We start from the raw sequence: 22,435 nt of genomic DNA on the forward strand, positions 1-22,435 counted from the left end.
GTATTTTAACCTCTTGTGGAAGATTTCTTTCATTCCTCACTGCTGCAATTTTATTTGTTTGCATTCCTTATTTAATTCTCCAATCCTCCCAGCCATTTGCGTAGGCTGACAAGTACCTCTTTCTTCCCACTTGCTTATTCATTCATCTTGTCCTTGTTTTGATTTCTATTGTATTTATTGCCAAATGACACACATGTAACACTTAGAAATGCATTACTTTATCTCTATACATTTTCAGTTTCCTTTCTGTGACCTTTCTCTTCATTGTTTTAACGCATTTAAATTCACATACACCTTCCTTTAAAAAAATGTGTTCTGCTGAAGTTCTATATCCCTGCATTGATTTCCTGTATTTTAGTTTTGTTTAACTCCTGTTGGAATCTGGATTTCCTGTGGAATTAATAATGCAGTAGGGGACCTTTCACTTCTAGGTCTTCTGAATCTGGCATAATTTGGTGGTGATCAAACCCATAATTTCAGTAGTATCAATTAAAACCTAAATCCTACAATATGATGGCTGTCTGTGGCTGTTTGGTGTATGATATAATGAGGTTGTCTTGGTCATGCTCCTAGTGGGCAGGTCTCCATATCACAGAAACCACCACCGCCATTGGCACCATACCATTCCCTAGATAGCAGTCTCAGCAGGGACGCCGAGGACTGAATGTGCATGGAGACTAGAGACTGTTGAGACATGTTGGCAGGATGGTGTAAGGAAACCTGTGCTGCCACTGTCCATGCTGCACCTGTTCAGTAGATAAATAAAGGACTTTAGTCTCTGGAGCTGATGATCCAGCACCTTTTTTGAGCAGTTAAATAAATAAATAAAGCAAACAAAAACTGCCTCTGATATCATCCCCTATGACTTTATATTCTGTCCATAATTTGAGATAAGTACTAACCCTTTTCATATGTAAGAACAGATGTGAGCTGATAGTTTAACCTTGTTACTGCTTCTTTATTCTTCAGTCTCTGAAATGCTAACCTTGTTGAAAAGCCAATTTTATATAACTTATCTATAACAGATTATACTCTTGCCAAGACATTGGAAACATTCCCATGTGTTGCAAAACCCATCAGCAATTCTGATCTTTGCATGTGTCTCAGCTGCACGCCAACCGGGATGGCTACTCTGCCTTCTTTTGTGGAGAACAGGCAAGACAGCTGCCGTAGGTGCCAGAATAAAAGAAATCTGTGGAAAATGTGCTTCTATCTTTCCACATGTCTGAAGACCTTTCAGAGGCCTTCTGTATGGATGGAGAACTTTTAAGAAGGCTTTCCAGGAGATGTGCAGCATATTTTGTAGATATATTTTGGTATATACTGTTTATAAAATAAAGACCTTTTTACAGTTATAGATAACGCCTCAGATGCACAGAAGTACCAGATGTAGTTGTCTGGATCTTGCAATAAAGAAGAGACAGACTTTGCGGACTACTGGCTCTTAGTCAGACTCCAACATGATCTAAATTATAGCTCCTTGCAGGACTGCTTGGGGCAAGGAGCATGATTCTTATATATATCTATATATCTATATATATCTACACAGAGAGAGAGAGAGACTGACTCACATACTACAGACCCCATGGGCCAAAGTCTGTTCTCAGTTACACTTGTGGAACCCTATTGATTTCCATGAAGCTGCATGTATGTGAGTGAAAGCAAATTTGGCCTTATACCTGAGAAGAAGCAGTTTACAGAGACCTCTGTCCGGATATCTGTAGTCCTCTGACAAATACAGGCAACAGTAGGAGGGGTTTTCTCCTGAATATCATCTCCACTACTCACAGGGAATTAAGTGTTCCTAGGATTGGGATTCCACCAGGAAGACTTCTTGGAGCTAGGAGTCAGGGTGGCTGAGGGTGTAGCTCCCCAGAGTAAGGGATCAGGGGGGTTAAGGGATCTGGAGATAGGATTCTTGGAGTTAAGGGTTGGGTGGGGTACCCATGGGTAGGGCTCCAGGCCCAATGGTTGGGGTTCCCATGACTAGGGCACACTGGAGTGAGGATTGGGGTTCCAATGTGTAAGACGTCCCACCCTATGGTTACGGTTCCCATTGATACAGCTCCCCGCCCTAGGGTTAGGGTTGCTATGGTTAGGGTATTTGGAATTAGAGTTCCCATACATAGGGCTCCCATTTCTAGCTTTAGGGTTCCCATGGTTAGGGTACTTGGAGCTAGGGTTGTGGTTCCTATGGGTAGGGCTCACCGCCCAGGGTTAGGGTTCCTAAGGGTAGGGCTCCTCACCGTAGGGTTAAGGTTTGTAGGGCTCTTGGGGCTGGAGTTCAGGTTCCATTGCGTTGAGGTCCCTGCCCTAGGGCTAGGGTTCCTATTGGTCAGGCTCCGCATCTTAGGGTTAGGGTTTCTATGTGTCAGTCTTCCCGTGCTAGGGTTAGGGTTCCTATGGGTAGGACACCCAGCCCTAGTTTTCGGGTTCCCCTTGTGTGGGTACTTGGAGCTACGGTTAGGGTTCCTATAGCTAGGGCTCCTTGCCCTAGGGTTCGGGTTCCTATGGGTAGGGTACTTGGAGCCAGAGTCAGGGTTCCAATGGGTTAGGCTCCTGCCCAAGCGTTAGGGTTCCTATAGCAAGGGCTCCCTGTCCTAGGGTTAGGGTTCCTGTGGGAAGGGGCACTAGGAGCAAGAGTAAGGTCCCTATTGTGTGGGTACTTACAGCTAGGATTATGGTTCCTATGGGTAGGGCTCCTAGCCTTAGCTTTAGGGTTCCTATTGTAAGGGTGCCTGGAGCTAGGGTTAGGGCTCCTATGGCCTGAGCTGCCCTCCCTATGATTAGGGCTCCTATCGTTAAGGCTTTCCGCCCTAGGGTTAGGGTTCCTATGAGTAGGGTTCTTGGGGCTGGGGCTAGGGTTAGGGTTCCTCTGGTGAGGGCACTTAGAGCTAGGGTTTGGGTTCTAACGGGTTAGGCTCCCCGCCCGAGGATTAGGTTCCTGTGGGTTAGATGTTGTCTACCTTCTTTTTCTGCATACCCCTTTTCTGATTTGCTTACTTCTGCAGTCTCAAATTCAAACACAACTTGCTATCCTTTCCCCCCTCCCCATCTCTTTTGTTCTTTAAAAATCTTCTCTTCTGCGACAGCTGCATTGTAAGGTAGGTAGATCTTCAGCTGGCAGAAATGGGCATAGCCAATGAAGTCCTTGGTGCTATACTGATTTATGTACACCAGCCCTGGTTGTTTATTCTCTCACATATTAGCCTTTCATCCCCCTGCCCTCCGCTCAGACAGCCAATATTTCTGATGTGATCATTTTAATTTTTCTTTACAAAATAGATCCTTTTAATTTGATTGTACTAATCACTTCGTGGCCCAAACTATAAGTGACCTTAATTTATTTATACACAAAACATTACTAGGCCAAACATATGACAAGGAACAAAAGGCTCCATCCGTCAATTGTAGTCTCTATACATACAACCTATACCTTTCTTGAATGCACTCATTTTGTTTGCATGAGGCTTTTACTTCAAGGTTATCGCTCATGGATTGCCAGGCCTTGTCTTTAGAGTTCCTGAGCCATAACTATAGTAAAACTGGCAGTGCTTTGTCCTAGGGAGGCAGTTGTCCCAAGCGATTTATCTTACATCCAGAAAGGTCATATTACCTGAGTAAAGAAACTTACTTTTGCCTTGTGGGATCCAAAAATTGGAGATCAAATATCAAAACACACAACACACTGACTAAGCAGTTGACTATAGGAGTAACTGAGATCCATATTTTTTGTCTTAATAAAACAAAAACAGACATTGAATGACTTGAAAATAGGCAACTGCAAACCTTGTTCACCTGTGTAATCATGTATTCCTATTGAAGTTAATCTTTTCTTCCTTCCCCCATTCCTTAATATGTCTGTCACATTCTCTTCAGTCTTGTCTTAAATTAGATTGTAAGTGCTTTATGGCAAGGACTCTCTCTTACTATATATTTGTATATAGTCCAGAACAATGAGGCCCCAGTTGTGAGTGCGGCCTTTACATGCTACTTTAATACATAAAACAAAATAATTCCATGTTAACCAGTCACTATTCTGGCAATTGTACTGGGGTTTGCACTCTTATTCGCAATGACAAACCCCAGTCCAATCATCATATAAGTGAATTTATAAGATATAGCAAAGTTCTTGCAATACAATAGTAGACCTGAATGACTATGATTTGCAAATATTCTAAATCCATGTACTGTACTTAATACATATGGAATACAAATAAAAAGAAAGTTCATTGACTAACACCATAATGGAATGAGCAATAGCTTTCCCTCCAGATGGTGTTTCTCTTATATAAGATATATATTTATATTTATATAAAGATAAATAACAAGTCACAGGATGTTTTTGTTTATTGTTCTTCTTGCTAGGTGTTAATCAAATTAGTTTGCCAGAGGCTGTGTAACTCACATTATAGCTTCTCTCTAAGGAAGTCTACAGGTGCCACAAATTAGTGATAAAAATGGGATTCCTGGATTAGTAATCACTGTTCATTTTGTCCTAATCAGGGAAGACAACACTGTTAAACAACATTAAGAATGTGCACAAGTCTTTGTAGGAGAAGGGCCCAATTCAGGCCAACAATTTTTAAGGCCTCTTTGAAATTAAACTCAAATGAGGAAATCTCCTTGTTAGGGAAATGTATTAAGCACAATTATACTGTGCCAAGATAACAAAACTGAAAGCAAAAGGATATTGCAGTGACTCAACTCAGAACTTCCTGCTGTTTTAGTAATGAACTGGATTCAAAACAAAGGCCAGTGTTTTACATTTTAAAAAGAAACTCCACTCGAGTTCATTTAATTTTACTTTTTTTATATCCGTTGCTCTTTTATTCATTCATTATACACTTTTAACTGCCTTTTTAGAAGTCTGCTTTTTTTGCATTTTAATACTCTTCCCTTTTTCTGCATTTTAAGAATATTTATCCTTTGAATGACTATTTCTTTTTGCACTTTTCCCAGGATCTCTCTGTCCTCACTGATTTTAGCCCTGGCTGGATGGGTGCATTTCCTACCTCTCTCTGTATATTACAGGTTATACTTTCTTTTGCAGTTTTAGCAGGAATCACGCTCTCTCTTGTTTTTGGCATACCTCCATCTCGCCTTTTACCAACCCCCATGGAAACGAAGGCTGCCCTGAGCTCTCTCCCTGCTTCATTATTACAGGAGCACGGAGGGGAGGGGAGGGGAGGGGAACCTCCGCTCCGTGCTTTGCAAAGCGCCGCGCTACAGCTGGCGCGCGGAAGCCCCGCTGCCCCGCGCTCAGCTCCAGACAGCCGGGCCCCGCCCCCACGGCATCCCGCCTGCCCCGAGTCAGCTGCTCGGCGCAGCCCAGCTGAGCGCCGTGGAGCCTGCGCGAGGCGGAGCCTGGCTGGCGGGGCGGGGCGGGGCGGGGCGGGGGGAGCAGGGAGAAGAATAAAGATGGCGGAGGCGGAGTGAGTACAGGGGCTGTGGGGAAGCTTGCCCTGGGGCTGGGCAAGGGCAGGCGGTGGCTCCTGGGAGCGGCAGAGGCCCTGAGCTGGGGGAGGGGAGCAGTAAGGACCGTGCCTTCGGGAGGGTGCCGCTGGGCTGGCCCAGGGCAGCTGCAGAGCTGCTCCCTGCCTAGGCTGGTGATGTCTCGCTGCTAAATCCTTTCCCCCCAGCAGGGGGTGGTTTCAGATGGCCTGCCCAGTGCTGGTGGGGCTTAGGGGTGCCCTCTTCGGGGTGCCCTGGTGAATTGCTCCAGGCAGGAGTGGGCCCTGCGCTGTGTGTCAGAAGGTGCCAGGCACCCAGGGGGTGCTCGGGGTAAGGGACACCTGCAGCCCCTTGGGCCCACAAGCCCCCCCACCCCCTTTGTTGACTGCGGCAGGAATGTCATATGCCTGCCCCAGGGCAGGATTTGGCCTTCAGTGATTAATAACAATGTCACATCTGCCTGAGTCCCCGTCGCTGACAGTTGTCGCCACCTGACAGCTGTTTTGTGGCGTGTGTGAAATGAGTTTGTGGGTCCTCAGACAACGGCATTGCTTTGAAAAATCCACCCCCCCGTCCCCTCCACCACACACACCCACACATCTGATGCCCTAATTGGCAGAATAGTGACAGCCTGAATTCACCTTGGTGTCTAGCTGCTCTCTTATCTCTGAACATGTGCCAGAGCCGTGCTGGCAGGCTGTAGGGGGGAAACCTGCACTGCTATAGCCTGTCCTGTACCTGTTCTGTTCTGTGGTTTCACTTCCCTGGGCTGTCAGACTGATACTTCTCACGAGCACTACATTGACTTTAATAATAATAATAAAAAGCCTTACAATTAATCCAAAATGACTGAGAGTCTCCTTCCAGATGAACCAGACTTGCCAGACCAGGAATCGGTAAGGGCCATGACAGAGAAAGCTGCATAATTCTTGGTTGTGGTAGCTCTGTGGTTAAGGTGCTTGCCTCCAAGCCTGAAGGTTGTTGCGTGTTCAAGTCTCACTTGATCTCGCACTGAACAGCCACTTCCAATTCATTCAGCTGGAAACTGGTACCTGATCCATTGGGTTAGGGCAGTGATCAAAGTCCCTCCACGTGATGCCAGCCACCTCACTCCCTTGTGTACCCATGGCTAGGAAACTGACATGCCTTAATCATGTCTGTCTAGTGTCTGCTATTGGCTTGAGAGAACTTTGACTTGACTTTGAAGTGTGAAGTTATTGGATTTTAGTGCCATGAGGGGAAATTTAGTCCTTGTCTACATTAGAAAACTCCCTTGGTGTCATAATGATGTCTTTTCATTTCCCTGTTCTCGTCCCCTGCTGCTTGGTTTTTAGTTTAAGAAGCTCAGTCTTCTTTTCCACTCCACCACGTCTTGTATAATATCTGTGTATTACATATGAGTAGTTTATTTGTGGGATTCACACAAATAAGCCTTACTGGTTAGCTTAACTGGTGTGCTCTCCCTATTAAAGAGATGTTGCGGTGACTGGGGAAAAACCCTCAGGTGATAATTTAATTATTGTAACTTGTGTGGCATAAGGTGTCTCCTGTGTGTGACTCCGAAAGGCTTCATGTGGCACAGTAGGTCCTCACTACAAAGTTTGGGTTGAAGTGGTATGCCACAGAAGGGATAAACTGGAGCTGAGCCTGGTACAGCTTTGAATATCCATTTTCAAGAGGTGAAGGAACAGCAATTTTCTAGGGTCAAATTGTAAACTGTTGTGGCCCTATTCAGACTTGGATGGAAACTCTGGATAAAATGTAATTGATTTTGATTATTGTATATATATGTACACACATGCTTCCCACACCTAAAGGAGTTGGCCGTAACTTCCCTCAGAAATCTTAATCTCCACCATTAATACAGGACAGGAGGCACAGTAATAATACATTGCAAAAACATAACATTGCTTACATTAGGATCTTGGTGCTTTATAAATGATGCTCAGTTGTTGTCCCTTGTTTATAGGTGGGGAAAGTGAGGAACAGAGAACTTGATTTCCCCTAAAGTCACACAGCAAATCAGTGGCAGAGCCAGGAGTAGGACCCGGGAGTCCTTTGCCTTGTGTCCTGCTCTTAGCCATTATACCCTGCTGCTAATTCATGACAAGGCACTGGCTGCTATGAACACTAGGAAATTTCCTTGCTCTGAGCAGTCAAGGTGACACTGGTAAAAATGTCTGTTTGGTCAACGGCAGAGTTTGCACAGTTAATAGCACCATTACAGCTGCACTGTTGCTGTAAAACAAGTGATTTCCCAGCATGGGCAAGGCCTGTGATAGCTTGATGAATGTGTTGCTAGTTATATTTCATAAACCATTGTCTGCTGAATTCTTTTAATATGGTGTATGTGAACATCACTAAATTCCATCCATACCACTGCCAGTGTATATCCCATAGTAACTACTACCACCAAGCTCTTGTATAGCACTTTTCAGCAGTAGATCTCAAAGCACTTTACAAAGGAGAGCAGTTTCATTATTTCCATTTTACAGAAGGGGGAAGTGAGGTATAGGGAGGTGAATTAGCTTGCCCAAAATCATCTAGCCTGGTAGTGGCAGAGCCAGGACTAGAACCCAGCTCTCCTGAGTCCTAGGCTAGCGTGCCACACACTAGGCCATACTGGCGTTGGCTCTTCAAGCCTATGCTGTACATCACAAGACAGTACTGAGGCCAGCATGGTGTGCATTAGATCCTTTCAGGAGTTGGTTGCTATGGCTTAACCAGTATCAATATAGTTAGCTTCAGATTTGGTATCTCTGCCACTTATAATTTCCTCCAAAATTTCTACTCTGCAAAAGTGGATGTTTTGCCGGACATAGAGTTCCTCCACCTTGCCTTCAGGACTATGCATCATTCAGAGCACATCGTACATATCCACTGATCAAGGGATGGAATGGGGAAACAAGAAGTCTCCTATTTCTGGCTCCATCCACCTGGCCATGAGTAAGAGTTATCGAAAACTGCCACCAGTTGGCAGTTTCAAATATAAAAACAATGTTTGTTTTCTTTAAAGTTCCAGGTGGCTAAGCTGTCAATTGAAATCCTTGTTGTACATGAATGTGATGTTGAATCCATGTAAAACAAGATTTTTGATTGACAGTTTAAAAAAAAATGGTTGGGAAGGAAATTCTGCCATTCATATTTGTGTGTGTACAGAGCTAGACATGTTGGGAGTGCTCTGATGCTGATGGGAACGTGGAATTTCTTTCCCCCTTTGCACTGATTTGTTTTGTAGCTGAGAATCATTTTTCTTAACACCCTATTACAATTTTAATGAAATCTGTGTTGCCTCTTGAGAAATTCTGTGTAATTGTCCCTCTAGCTTTCAAAAGCTTACTTTCTCTTCTCAATTATTAAAAACGTAGCTGGCTCCACCCTGCAAAATTTTTCTCAAATTTCATTTTCCCACTCATACACTCTAAGGTCAGAAGGGACCAGTATGATCATCTAGTCTGACCTGCAGGCCACAGAACCTCACCCATCCACTCCTGTAATAGACCCCTGATCTATGACATAGACCCCTGACCTGTGATGCATTTACTGGTTTCTTTTGAAGAGCAAAGAAGTGTACAACTCCACAGCTGCCTTGAAAACTAGGTGCCTCATTCTCTTCTGAGTTACCTATACCCTGGTACCTTTTCATTGTTCTCTTCCACATCAAAGCCATCACAAATTCAATCTTCTCTGAAGCAAGCAACGCCTCCTGAGTACAGTTTTTATTTCCAGTTCTTGCTCCATATGGTCCTACATCATCAGCCATACCACCTCACTCATTCTTGATTCCCTGCCCCCAATATGTAAAGCTGTTTCTAAAACTTTATTGTTAGCAGCATAATAATCAGCTTAAGGCTTTATTACAGACAGAACTGCAATAGCATTGTTACATCTAGAACTAGTTCTACTGAGATTTGCATTCTTCTGAAGCTAAATTTTATTTTCTGCAAATTCAGAAAAGCTTTTCTTATTTTGTAATGTAATTTTTAACCCTGCCTCAATTTTTCTAACAGATTAAAATAAATTTTTGTAAAAATGTCTGGTTTTTTCAGCCTTGTCTATTGTTTTTACAGGGTTTGGTGTGCGTCCTAAATTACGAGAGTCAAAATACTGCCTGCAAGTGGATCTTCCCCAGTCATACTGGATTGACATCGCCTACCGCGTCATGGCAGAAAGTGATGCAGCACCAACCATACCAAAGAAGTGTGGTCCATACATTTCATCTGTAACCAGTCATGGCATGAACTTAGTGATTCGTGGAATAGTGCTGTTTTTTATTGGTGTGTTTCTTGCATTAGTATTAAACTTGCTACAGATTCAGAGAAATGTCACGCTTTTTCCACCAGACGTGATCACAAGCATCTTCTCTTCAGCTTGGTGGGTACCACCTTGCTGTGGCACGGCTTCAGGTAATGTCAGAAGGTGCCAACTATGTGTATGTTTCGTGGGGGTTGTGGTGATGAGGGTATTAAAAATCCTTCATTAATAGAAAAACGTGGAAGATTTAAAATTTTGACTCTAGTCCTGCTGCCTTTCCCATCTATCTTTCCTCCTCTCCTGCTCCCAAAAGAGTTTGCTATATTTTACGGATGTTGTAGTGTGAATCATAGAAATGTAGGACTGGAAGGGACTTTGATAGTTCATCTGGTTTTAGGTTGGGATGATTTAGTGGGGTTGACCCTGCTTTGAGCAGGGCATTGGACTAGATGACCTCCTGAGTTCCCTTTCAGCCCTAATCTTCTGTGATGTAGTCCAGTCCCCTGCACTGAGACAGGACTAAGTATTATCTAGTTTGAGCCCTGCTGTGCTGAATTCTTGAATCAGAAGATCATGATTTGTCTTCTGGATTAGGAAAACAGAATTTGACAAGCCACAGAAATCCATACTATGGGGCTAAACTACTGCAATGCCCTTTGTGGGGCAACTCTGAAAAGGAATCTGGAAATCCCAGATTTTGCAGAGTGGGGTGGTTTGCCTTGACTGGTGTGAGATGTAATGAGAGTATGCCATTCTTCTTCCAGTTTCCTGTTTGCTTCTGAGTGCAGGTCAAAGTGCAGGTTTAGATCTGTAAAGCTCCACATGGTCTGGAACCCAGTTGTCCTCCTATATCCTAATGAGGTGTAGGCACAAGGAGCTACTTTGCTCTTTTAGTGGTACATGGTTATCAATGGAGGGTCCCCTAAAATCTGCTGCTTTTAAAAGTGACAGATTTTGGGCTTCAGAGCACAGTGTAAGACCTATCCCATTAGTTAATTTAGCACTTTACCAATTAATTATTCTGAGCAGCTGGATAGGGGCATTATGTTATAAGTAGACCTTTAGTTTAAAGACAATATCTTCATTTGGTGTGATTTTAATAAGAGCAAAAAGCCCATTTGCCTCTTTGGAAGGTGGTAATACAAATCAGTAAACTTACCTTTGGTCTATTAGGTGCATTTGGCTTCAGGGTTTTGCTAAAGGTAGTTTTTAAGACTAATCTTTTATCTAATTATTTTCCTTTTGGTATGGTGTTTGAATAATTTCACCACGTATTTCACAGAGGAGCCTGATTTGAGAGGAGCTTGTCCAAATAGCTGTCTCAATATGTCAGCTTTGGTCTCTCATGGGAATGGACTTGGAATATTTTGGTCACAGTTATGTACTTGTTTTATCTGTAAGTTGCCAGTCTAGCGTAGCTCTTATTCTCTAATCTTCCTGCGATTGTAGACCAGCTGTAGTACTCTGTGTTTGCTGCATATTTCTTTTATGCTTAAATTGGCTGTCTTGACATAGACCTCATGAGGGGCTTGATTCACAGATAGAGCAGTTTGATTTAGCCGTCTTGTAGGATTTTTTCTTTCCTATTTGTAGCGGGGCTCAGCTATCCAACAACATATCTATTATGTCTTTTTACAGTAAGAATGATCTCAGTTTGTTTTTCAAAAGAGAATACATGGATATAGTTCTGAATCATTGTCTGTTAGTAATATGGATGTTTTACGTCCATGAGGCCTACAAGGGGAGAGAGGAAACAGGCTCTGAAAAGATTGGAAGAGTCAGTGGTATGCCTACTGTTCTCATTTAGTAACACACCATGCTCCCACACTATTTTCAGTGCACAGTCTACTCCGGTTGTTTCTACCTAAAGCATTGGTTCTGGGGGTTGAAATGACAATGTCCCAGTGCAAACAATTGAGAACATTACACACCTACAAACTCTTTACTAGGAAGTTCTAAGATTCAGGCTTTGTGCCGGTCTGGAGGTGAGAAGCTGAGCTTACATGTTGAAACTGACTTGCAAGATTGCATGTTCTTAGTCAGTTTCCGCCAGCTGTAGAGGCTACAGTGGTTTTTTATAGGAATGTTTTACAATTCTTCCTCTCCAGCTGTTGTCTGTCTAGTCCACAAATTCTTCTTGAGGGAATAGTGTTTGCCAACTACTCAAGATGAACTGCTGGATAATTGATGTGGTGTGCTGTTACCCATACCTGCACAACCTAATTGACATTAATATGTCTCTGGGGTATGTCTTCCCCCACTCCATCACCCCTGTAAACAGATATTGTGGTTCTGCATATTTGTAATTCTTTGAACCACCCCCTAGGCATTAGGTCTAGTATACTCATCCTAAAGACAAAAATAAAGAAGGATCTTTCATAGTCATCCATCAGTGTATTTGCAGAGGCTTTTTTCATCTGCCACTGTTAGCTATCAGTTGGTCCCCACATCTTCCGCTAGAATGTTGGACACAGTAATTTCTGATGCTGCTTCACTGGTGATTTTTTCATTTATTTCTTAAACCCTGTAGATCAGGTTCCTCTCTGACAAATGGAGAACATCTCCTGTGAGATGTATCCAACCTACCCCCAAGACCATAGGTGTTGGAATTCAAAGCTGACTTCTAAGCCCTTGTTTCTTACATACTGAAACAGCTTAACATGAAACAGCACTTTCACTTGTGCTTCTCAGCTGGGGTGGCAATTGTCTTTATAGCTGGAACAGTATTGTGAGTGTTTAAGGAAAAATACTGAAAATATTTAAACAATCCCACTTTTAGTTTATTATTACCCCTTCCAGGTATTATGAACCAGCACAGTATTGCAGGGGAATTTTAAAATATTGTCAGTGTTGGAAAATATTTGTTTTGATGGTTGTAGAACCATCTTGGTCTAGATTGTCTCTAATGCAGCTAAATATGGCAGAGGCTTTAATTGTTGGTTTTTCTTTCATGTTTCCACAGCTGTGATTGGGTTATTGTACCCCTGCATGGACAGACATCTCGGAGAGCCACATAAATTTAAGAGAGAATGGTCCAGTGTAATGCGATGTGTAGCAGTCTTTGTGGGTATAAATCATGCTAGTGCTGTATCCTCCTGGTTGGTAATGAAGTTTGCAGTAACAAATTAGTTTCTGGTGAACCAAAGGTTAAAATAGCTCTTCACAATGTAACTTTTAAAAATATGATGTATACATTTTTGAAAAAGGCCATACAGAGTGTTGGGTAGGGTTAAAACTGTTATAGAGTGTCATTAGCTACACCAGTTAATGAGGGACATGCATATAGGTTTCTGGAAATACCACTTAAACTGAAATCTTTCGCCCTTGTTTTTATATATATGTTTGTGCCTTTTTTAGAGTTACTCACATATATGTGGGAAAAGGAGTTTATGCTCTGAGAAATTTTTAAGGATGCTTTCCTTGCACTTAGTGTAAACTCAATACGGTTACAGTTATAAAAGACCAAACTTCACATGTATATCATTGTCAATGAAGAACGTGCACTTTGCTAAGCATGGGAAAAAATTTGTAGAAAAAATACGTGTTACCCATGGATCTCAAAGCATTTTACAAAAGTGAATAAGCATTGTTATCCCCATTTTACAGACAGGGAACTAAGATGCACACAGGCTAAGTGACTTGCCTTAGAATATGCGGAAAGGGGAGAAGTTACAAGTGAGTCAATGTGGTATGATGTATAATACATCGTTTTCCAGCTAAATTCTCAAAAATCCATGTACACCTTTACACTAGTCTAACACAAGCCCTGGATGAAGGAGCCATGACTCCCAGAAGCCCATCAGACAAAAACATGTCCTCAAAATTGGACTGTGATGCCTCACTGGCAGTCCTGGCAGTTGTGCCTTGTGTCATCACATGTAGGGTCTCCCTCTCCAAGTTAAGGCCATTAACTAGTCTACCAAACCCAGACACAAAGATAAGTAATTTATTAAAGGAAAATTCAGCATTTTGAGAAGGCTCATTCTTTCATCTGTAGCATCAGTTCCCAGACTATGGTTTACAGGATATTGTGGGGGTGTGGTGAAAACTCAGTGGCCATGTGGTGCTGGCTCTACTCCTTGTTTCCAGCTGAAAGAGAACAGAAAAGAGAGAATGGATTAAATGAGATGCCAAAGGAAGGCATGGAAAATGGGCTACATTCCCATTATACTTGACATTTGGATGCACGTTTTTTCCCCCGCAACACCGCATCCTATCCAATGTGGCCAGAAAGTTGGAGCCATCAAAGCTAGGATCCTGCTAATATCCCCTTGCAGGCCTCAGTTCTCTCGTCTTCAGGGAAGTGTCAGTCTGGTCTCATGGGTGCCACCAACTCCTGACCATCCCCTGACTGTGGGCACATTCAGATACAGGACCGTAAGAAATTCAAACATGTTTCTTGAAAATTGAGTGGTGAACTCCCTGTGAGTCAGATTACTTTCAGCAAACACCTCTGCAGTTTACTACCAGCCATTCCACACCTTTAAGAAAGCAGTGCCTCTTCCATAGCTATTATTAGTGTAGCAACTCAGCTTTCTTCTAGGTGGCTTCCTGAAAAGCCTGAACTTCAGTTCATTTCACGTTCAAATAGCAGCAGTAGGGTCTTGGACTTTCCCACATTTGATCTGGCTTTTGGTCATTGTGTTTGCCGTTTTCTCTCTGCTACCATCCAGTTTACCCCATTTCCTGTTAGACTACTCCACTAGATCTTTCTCCAGGCCAGTGGATTCCTGGTGTTTGAGAACAAGATAACCTTTTTACCTATACATTTGTCATCCCCTAAAGCTAAGTTTAGGCTTACGAATGTTAACAATCTCTCCTTAATGGTACTTTCTTACAGAGATGTTGTGAAGATGAATTAGTTAATGTTTGTAAAACTCTTTGAAGAGAATAAAGTGCTAAAAAAGTGTCTAGGGGTATTAATTTATCATATTTTTAAAAAAAGTTGATGTAACATCTTCTGCTTTGACTCACATGAGTACTTTAATGGTGCTGTGTATTTACATTTTGTGTAGTTGTTTTTTTAAGAGCAACAATAAGATTCTGAATAAAAGTTTTACTGCATAAAAATATTATTCTAATTAAAAACATGTAATAGTGATTGAAATTAAATAGCTTTTGTTTTTCCAAATGACCTTATTTCAGTACACTATAACATATGGCATGTTGGCAATTTAAAATGATAGATTTAAGGCTTTAACTGTAAGATATTAAAAGAGCAACAGCTGAGGCTGGAATGTCCTTGGTACTTCTTCATTTGAACAGTAATGTTTTTACAGTAAATCTGTCAAAAAAATATGGTATTCTACTTAATAGCTGTCTAGTCTCCTTGTACTTTAAAACACTTGCGCAACTTGTAGCAAAGTGCTGTGACCATATTGTGGGTTTAAAAAATAGTGTAAACATAAAATAATATTTTAAATAAATACTCTTCTTGAGATAGATAAAATAATCCTTTAAAATTACTATTATACCATTATATCTTATACCATTTAGTTGTGTTAAATGGAGAGAGCTGTGTTTATGCAAGAGATAGGTATTATTATTATTATTTTATTTATAGTTATTATTTAATATGTAGGAGTGTGTTATTTATCAGGTCAAAAGTTAGTTAAAGATAATTGATCTTCATCTGCAGCTGGCACTTTAACACTGATCCTTAACAAATGACCACAGAAAGTGGATTTTGCCAACAACATACAGTTGTCTCTTACACTAGCAGCGCTTTCAATTGGACTATGGTGGACCTTTGATAGATCACGAAGCGGCTTTGGTCTTGGAATAGGAATTGCTTTTCTGGCCACCTTGGTATCACAGCTTCTGGTCTACAATGGTGTTTATCAGTGAGTTTTTATTTTTCTTATGGTTCAGTGGGTGTTCGTGATAGATTAATAAAGAATATTAAAGGTAGATCTGACTTAACTTGAGCCCAGAACTTGCTAACACTTAAACACATGTGTAACATTACTTTAATTGGACTGTTCATCTGAGTACTTTTGTGTGTGTGCAGGACTGAGATTTTGATTTGGAGTTGTAAAACTGCTACATTACCAACAGCAAAACATCCTTTCTCTGTTTGAGTCAGGTTACTAGAATGAATTAAATGGATGGGCGCTAAATTTGATATTTTGCAGTAAGAAATCAAACTTTCTACTGCAAATGTGTGTACCTTTAGGCTAATTTATTCCCATATCTAGATCTTCCAGTGTGTCTATCTCCTGTGTCTAACTTAAAAGTATAAGCTTTTTGAAGAAAGGACTGTGTACGGGGGTTAAGTTCAATGTTGGCAATAAACAGATAACAATACAAACTTGTGTTCCTTTCTAGATATACGTCTCCAGATTTCCTTTATGTTCGTTCCTGGTTGCCATGTATATTTTTTGCTGGTGGCATTACTGTGGGGAACATTGGTAGGCAGCTGGCAATGGTAAGTTAAAGGATTTTTTTCTACTGAGCTTGTTATTGTCTTAAATTCTTTGATTTTTAAAAAGTTTGCACATGCCACTCTTTCCCAATAAACACCAACCAGTTATTCAAATAGCAAATGTGGACTAAAATGGGAGTCCAGCAGCAGTGCTTTTCAATCTGATTGGCATGCCCCTGCATCCAAGAGAAGTTCTATCAGCTGCTGAGCACCCTACATATCCTACAGCATTCCCCATTTAATTGTGCTCACTCCATTCTGTATGTACACATGCCTTTGCAGGGTCCAGGCCTAAATAAGAAAACCATGTTTGGAAAAAATGCTGGATAAACTCTAAGTCAGTAGCTAATGTATTTCGGTTCTCTTCTGCTACACAAGGAGGCACTCTGCATAGATTGTGCACAAAATACTTACCACAGAACTGTAGTTGGGGAGGATGCACTGAAAAGCATGGGTGTTTGGGGCTTGAACTGATCTGGGAGAAAGTGTGGGCAGAGCTGTTGTGTTAGTTACTTTGTAAATCCCTCCCTTTTCACAGCTGTCTATCTCAGTCAGAACTCAATTGTGTAAATCCTTGTTCTCAAATAATGTCCACTTTCTTTGGTTGTTTTGCAGTATGAATGCAAAGTCATTGCAGAAAAATCTCACCAGGACTGAGGAAAAGCAGAATACATCTTTTATACAGAAAAATATATGACAAACAACTGTTGGAAGAACATGCTATAAGGAACATTTGACTATAAAATTGCCAAAATGCAGTTTTTTCCCCCTTGAATGGTACACGTTACTGCAATCTGTGATTGCTGCTTCTGTAAGTCAGTTAGAAACCTTGGTTCGCTGATTACTGTAGAGTAACACTCGTATGCAATACATTTGACAATATTTGTTCATAGATAGGATTTAGTTTTTTCCCCAATCTAAACTAGGTTTACTATACATTATTATCCTTCCACAATGTTACAGTGCCAATGAGACCTTTGAGTTACTATACGGTAGCTGAAAATTCTTTGTCAGTTTTTCTGGGCAATTTGAGGAATTGAAGTTTCTAATAGTTTAGCAAAAGCCAGAGAATTCAGAATTAAGGCTGAAGATCTTGCAACTCATGCTGGTAGCTAGTTATATTTATTATCTTATGTGCCAGCATGAGTTAAAGGTGAGTTGCAGTGGCAATAAGGAAACAGAGTTAAGCCCATAAATGTGCTAACTCAACTTTTTAAAAAAAAGTCATATTTGGGAAAACTTATTTAGGACTCTGTGGGCTGTCACCATACTCTCTCTCATTCCCCTGGTATCTCTCCCCAAATGATACATGATAAGGAAATATCTAGTGAACTTGGAAATGGAAACTTTACTGATGTTGGAAAATCTTCAGAAAAGTGAAAAAGGAAATTGAAGACTCATTTCAAAATTTGTCTTCTCCCCTTAACAGAATCACAGCCGGGCTACTGATTAACGAAGACATTCATCACGTAGGGCCAGATTCTGACACTACTAGTCGTGCTGAGTAATACCTTACTCTACAAGTAGTCTGGCTGAAGTCAGTGGGACTAGTGATGGGGGAAGGTTCTATTTTAGGTACGTATATGGCCCCATTAGTATAATATCTGAGTGTCTCAAACTCTTCAATATATTTATCCTCACTACTCCTCCTGTGAGGTAGGGAAGTACTGTAATCCCCATTTTATAGATGAGGAACTGAGGCACAGAGGGGCTAAATTACTTGCCCAAGGTCACACAGGAAATCTGTGGTGGAGCAGGAACTTGATTTCAGGTCTTCCAAGACCTAGGTTATTGCACTAACCACTTCTTCTGTCAGTATGTGTGTTGGAATCTGGCCCATACTTTGGGGCTTACACCCAGTTTATCTTTTTGGCTTTGCAGTTTTCCCTTGAGATTATAAGGCAAACTCACCTCTGCTGTGAATAGGCACCCCCTATTGATTTAAGTAGACTTCTGCTTGACTATGCCAGCCGTGAATTTCACCTGGAACGTCCCCATCTCTTGTTTCTTGACTTCCATCACTGTCTTTATGTTATTTAAACAAGATCTTTTATTGCGTTTGAATTATTAATATGTTTTAATCTTCCATGAAAGATTTTTAAAACATGTTACAGTTACATAAGAAGACTGAAGATGGTCCAAAGAACAAGTACATGTTTAGATAAGTTTTAGTAAATAATAATGTCTAGCTATGTATTGTACATAAAGTCTGATATAAACAATTTTTTTTTCAGTCTTATGCGCTTATATCTGAAGTCTATAACACATGTGCAGTGAAATGCCTCCAATAACATGTAACAAAAATAAGGGTCACCAGAAGGAAAAACTTTGGCATGGACAAAACTTTTAAAATTTTTAAATAAGCAAATGATATTTGGAGATCTCAGTTCAGCAGCACCATAGTTTTTGTTTGGCTTATTATAGCTCACTGACATTTCAGTGCCTTGTGCACATTTTCAAATATTGGCCAAAATTTCAGGAAAGCGCTTAAGCATGCATTTTCAAGCTAATATTAAGCACATGCTTAAGTACCCTCCTGTTTAGGGATGTTTTCCTCCATCAAGGCTGTAATAAATAATGCAACCTTGCATGCTTCATAAATGAAGGCTGTAATTCCATCTTCAGGTTCTGGCATTTCATGAGGCTATTTTTGATATTTTTTTAAATTATTTTTTCCCCATAACATTTGGCCTGATCTGCGTTCCTTACTCAGGCAAGTGATTTCAGTTGGACAATGGTATGAACAAGGACTGCCTGATGAGATCCTCAGCGTAGTTGTCCTAATAAAAAGTCAAAAATTGGCCTAAAAACTGAAATATTGATCATAATTTTTACTGTAGCTATAGGGAAGTAATGCGGTACCTCAGAAGGGCTTTAATGGTGACCACTGTGTGTATGTAAAACTGGAGGTAAGTATTTTCTTATTATTTGCTTAGTAATAAGTGCTTCTATCTAATGGTTTACATACCTATGGAGAACAAGACATGCATATTCAAATGTACAATAAAAATCCTCATGAAAAGTGGTTATTGTGCATTTGTGGCACCCATGTTGCAACATTTTAAAATCACATTCATTTAAAAATGGTTAGAATATACTGTCAGCTAACCACTTTCCAAATTTCATTTTTGAAACTTTAAGATGACTGTGCAGAATGCATGTGGGTGGTCTCCTTTATTATATAGATGTTATTTTTTTAATTCTTAGTTGACTAAAATAAATTGCTGCCAGACTAAGACATTGTATGCCAAATTTTCAAACTGCATTATAATTTTATGGCTGGAATACACAGAACCTGAAAAAAGAGGTTCATAATGGGAATGCTGGCACAGCCTTAACTATAGTGGTGTGAACATGCTGCTACTGTATAGTGTGTAATTATAATATTAGATTGTCTTCAAAAAGTTGTTCAATATCGAATGAATAAGGTATATTTTAGATACAACTTTATAAGCACTATAAATTCTTCACTAACTATGAGTTGTAAGGTCTATGCTGTTTACTTCTGTTGTTAAAAGCAATATATGTATTAAATACAGTTACAATCTTAATTACAATCTTGTTTGACAGGTTTATTTTTTTAAAGTAGTAATCCTTCATAATTGTACTGAACCACCTCCACAAGTGTTTCACATGCTAATTTTAACTATACAGTTGGCATGATGGTTTCACAACCCCACTGTTTAAAAATACTAGATTTAAAACAGGATACCAAATAAGGAGTGAGACTTAAATCAACAGTGATTCTAACATAAATTGGGTGTTGAGCTGCCTTTAAAATCCTGACATTTTTAATCTGAAAGTTGGTAGGGGAATACCAGGGCTGGATGGCAGAATATATATATATATATAACAAATAACATATATACAGTTCAAGATAAAATTGATTAAGAGACAGAAAATAGAGATTTAGGAATAAATGGTCACTTTAAAAATGGAAACGAGGTTAATAATGGGGTGTTTCAAGCATCCATAACAGGACCTGTGTTGTATAATGTATTTATCAGTGATCTTAACTGGGTGGGGTTAACATTGAGGTGGCAATGTTAGTTAGGTTATGCAGTATTAGTTAGGTTCATCAAGTCTAAAAATTGGAGTAGCTTTGAAGCTATCCCCTAGTCAATTGTGTAGTACATATGTAACTTTCATTGTAGACAGATGTGCAGGGGCTGGACTTGACTTCTTGAGGTCCCTGTTAGCCCTGTATTTCTATGATTCTCTAATGCACATTGGAAGGTTCAATATGAGTTATTCATACACATTGATGGATTTTATATTAGTGATAACCACTCAGGAAACAGAGCTAGGTATCTTTGTAGGCAGTCCAGGTAAAAATTTCTAATCTTTATTGTGTACTAGTTTTTTAAAAAAAGAAGGCAAAAACAGTCATAGGTGTATTAAGGGGAAGAGACACTATTTTGTGCTCTGTTTTGGGCACCTCATCAGAAAGGTAATATAACAGAAATAGAAGAGGGCAAGAGAATTGCAATCAATGAAAATGAATAGTGGTATTAAATAACTTCACATCTAAACGTAGGTATTACTACACACATTTCCCTTTTGTTATAATAGGTAATGCTAACAAAAATTTTTGAAAAAATGTGAAGCCTCATGTTACATGGTTTAAATCAATCTTTAACTATTAGAGATGAGGCTGAGAGATGATGTGGGGCGGATTTTCCCATATCTGTTTGCTGCAGCATTCTTACAGCTTCCTCTGAAGCACGTGTTGCTGGCTGCTGTCAGAGACAGAATACTGGACTATATGGACCTCGGGTCTGATCCAGTCTGACAATTCCTATGTTCCTATGGACTGTTATGGAATAACTCATAGGGGAAGGTTTTTCCTAACACCTTTCAGTTAGTGGTTAGTTTATGGACTGAACATTGAGGGTTTACATACCTCATTTTATTTAATGAGATCTAACACACCTCTGGATGATGTTATCCATGTAAACATCTAAAGTGGGGGATACTAAAAGGATTAGGATTATTTAGATTAGAGAGGAGACAGGTAAAATGTGGTATGATGGAGCTACCTACAATAATGAATGGTATAAAGAACTTAAGTTGGCCATTTCTCTACCTCTTCTCAGTGCTGTAACAAGGAATTTGCACCAGTTAAATTGCCAGTCAACACATTTCCTCTTTCTGATTCCTCCTTAAAACTCATCTCTGCCATGATGCCTATAAATCACTGCACGATGGCTAGGCAGTTGGCACACTGACACTTCCATTTATTAACATAAATCAGATTGTTTCACGTCTTATCTTGTCTTTTTTCCGTGCCCATTTATTTGTTTATATACTTATTTTCTCAACAGGTGGACAGATTGTAAACTCTAAAGGGATGCCTTTGTATTACAGTGTCTAGCCAAATGGGGCTTCTAGCTGCTACTGTAAAAGAAATAGTTATTTAAAAAAACTCATTTGCCAACAACTACACTTGGTAATTCATTGGCACAAGGTAGTACTGAGGAAAAGAGCACATACAATTAAATTAAAGAATTGACAAATGAATAATAAGAATATCCATAGTTATGCCACACAGGGTAAAAATGTGCAATGGATAGAGCCCTCTATGATTGTCAACCCTCCAGAATTGTCCTGGATTCTCTGAGAATTAAAAATTAATCTTTAATTAAAAATTATGTCATGTGATGAAACCTCCAGGAACCTGTCCAACCAACATTGGCAACCCTTCCTCATGCTAGGATGTGTCAAACAGTTGTGTGGGGTTAGGAAAAACTCCAACCCCCATAGAAAAGTTATTGCATAATTGTTCTTAACAGAGGGGTTTACACATTTCTCAGAAGTGTCTGGTACTGCCCATTGTTTGAGACAGGATTCTGCACTGGCTGGGGCATTGGTACAATGCAGCGTGACAGATCTTACGTGCACTCCAGCAGGCTCTTAAAGTCCTTAGCTAATGAATTTACTGACCTTCACAATTTTTTTTTTTAAAGTCGTGGAAAGCTGCAAGCTACCCTGTGATTTGTGGGAGGGGCGGGGGTTGGCAGCTGTGAAGAAAGCAAACACGATGCCAGTCCTTTAAACCTTAATGTAAAAGAAACCCTGGCAGGAGCAGTCAGATAAGGAGGACTACGACACTAGGATGGTTTCTGCTTCATTACTATGTAGAAATCTTACTTCAGTCCCTCATAAAATAATGGAACAAATATTGAGAGAGCTCATTTTCTTAACCGAAGGTGACAGTTATGGACAATAGACAGCATGAGCTTACAAAGAACAAATCAAGCCACATGAACAGGATTGCTCTTTTGATGATGTTTGGATGAAGCG

The 22,435-nt window shown here is 40.4% G+C and overlaps 1 protein-coding gene across 3 annotated transcripts; it reads left to right on the forward strand.

Annotated features, from left to right (window-relative positions):
• Positions 1–5,406: 5,406 nt before the first annotated feature.
• On the forward strand, positions 5,407–19,689 carry INSIG2 (insulin induced gene 2). Of its 3 annotated transcripts, none has more exons than XM_067549560.1 (6): positions 5,407–5,435; positions 9,525–9,860; positions 12,671–12,795; positions 15,385–15,551; positions 16,036–16,135; positions 16,748–19,689. In XM_067549560.1, exons 2-6 carry the CDS (start codon positions 9,617–9,619, stop codon positions 16,787–16,789), a joined length of 678 nt encoding a protein of 225 aa, XP_067405661.1. In that variant the 5' UTR covers positions 5,407–5,435; positions 9,525–9,616; the 3' UTR covers positions 16,790–19,689. The 3 variants fall into 3 exon arrangements, with proteins under 3 accessions (XP_067405661.1, XP_067405663.1, XP_067405662.1); XM_067549562.1 differs by having other exon boundaries at positions 9,525–9,731; XM_067549561.1 differs by lacking the exon at positions 5,407–5,435 and adding an exon at positions 5,460–6,350.
• The last annotated feature ends 2,746 nt before the right edge of the window (positions 19,690–22,435 follow it).

This window comes from Emydura macquarii, unplaced genomic scaffold (assembly GCF_026122565.2).
Source record: "Emydura macquarii macquarii isolate MOO-44397 ecotype Brisbane River unplaced genomic scaffold, CSIRO-AGI_Emac_v2 contig_1253, whole genome shotgun sequence".
NCBI classification, from domain to species: domain Eukaryota; kingdom Metazoa; phylum Chordata; order Testudines; family Chelidae; genus Emydura; species Emydura macquarii.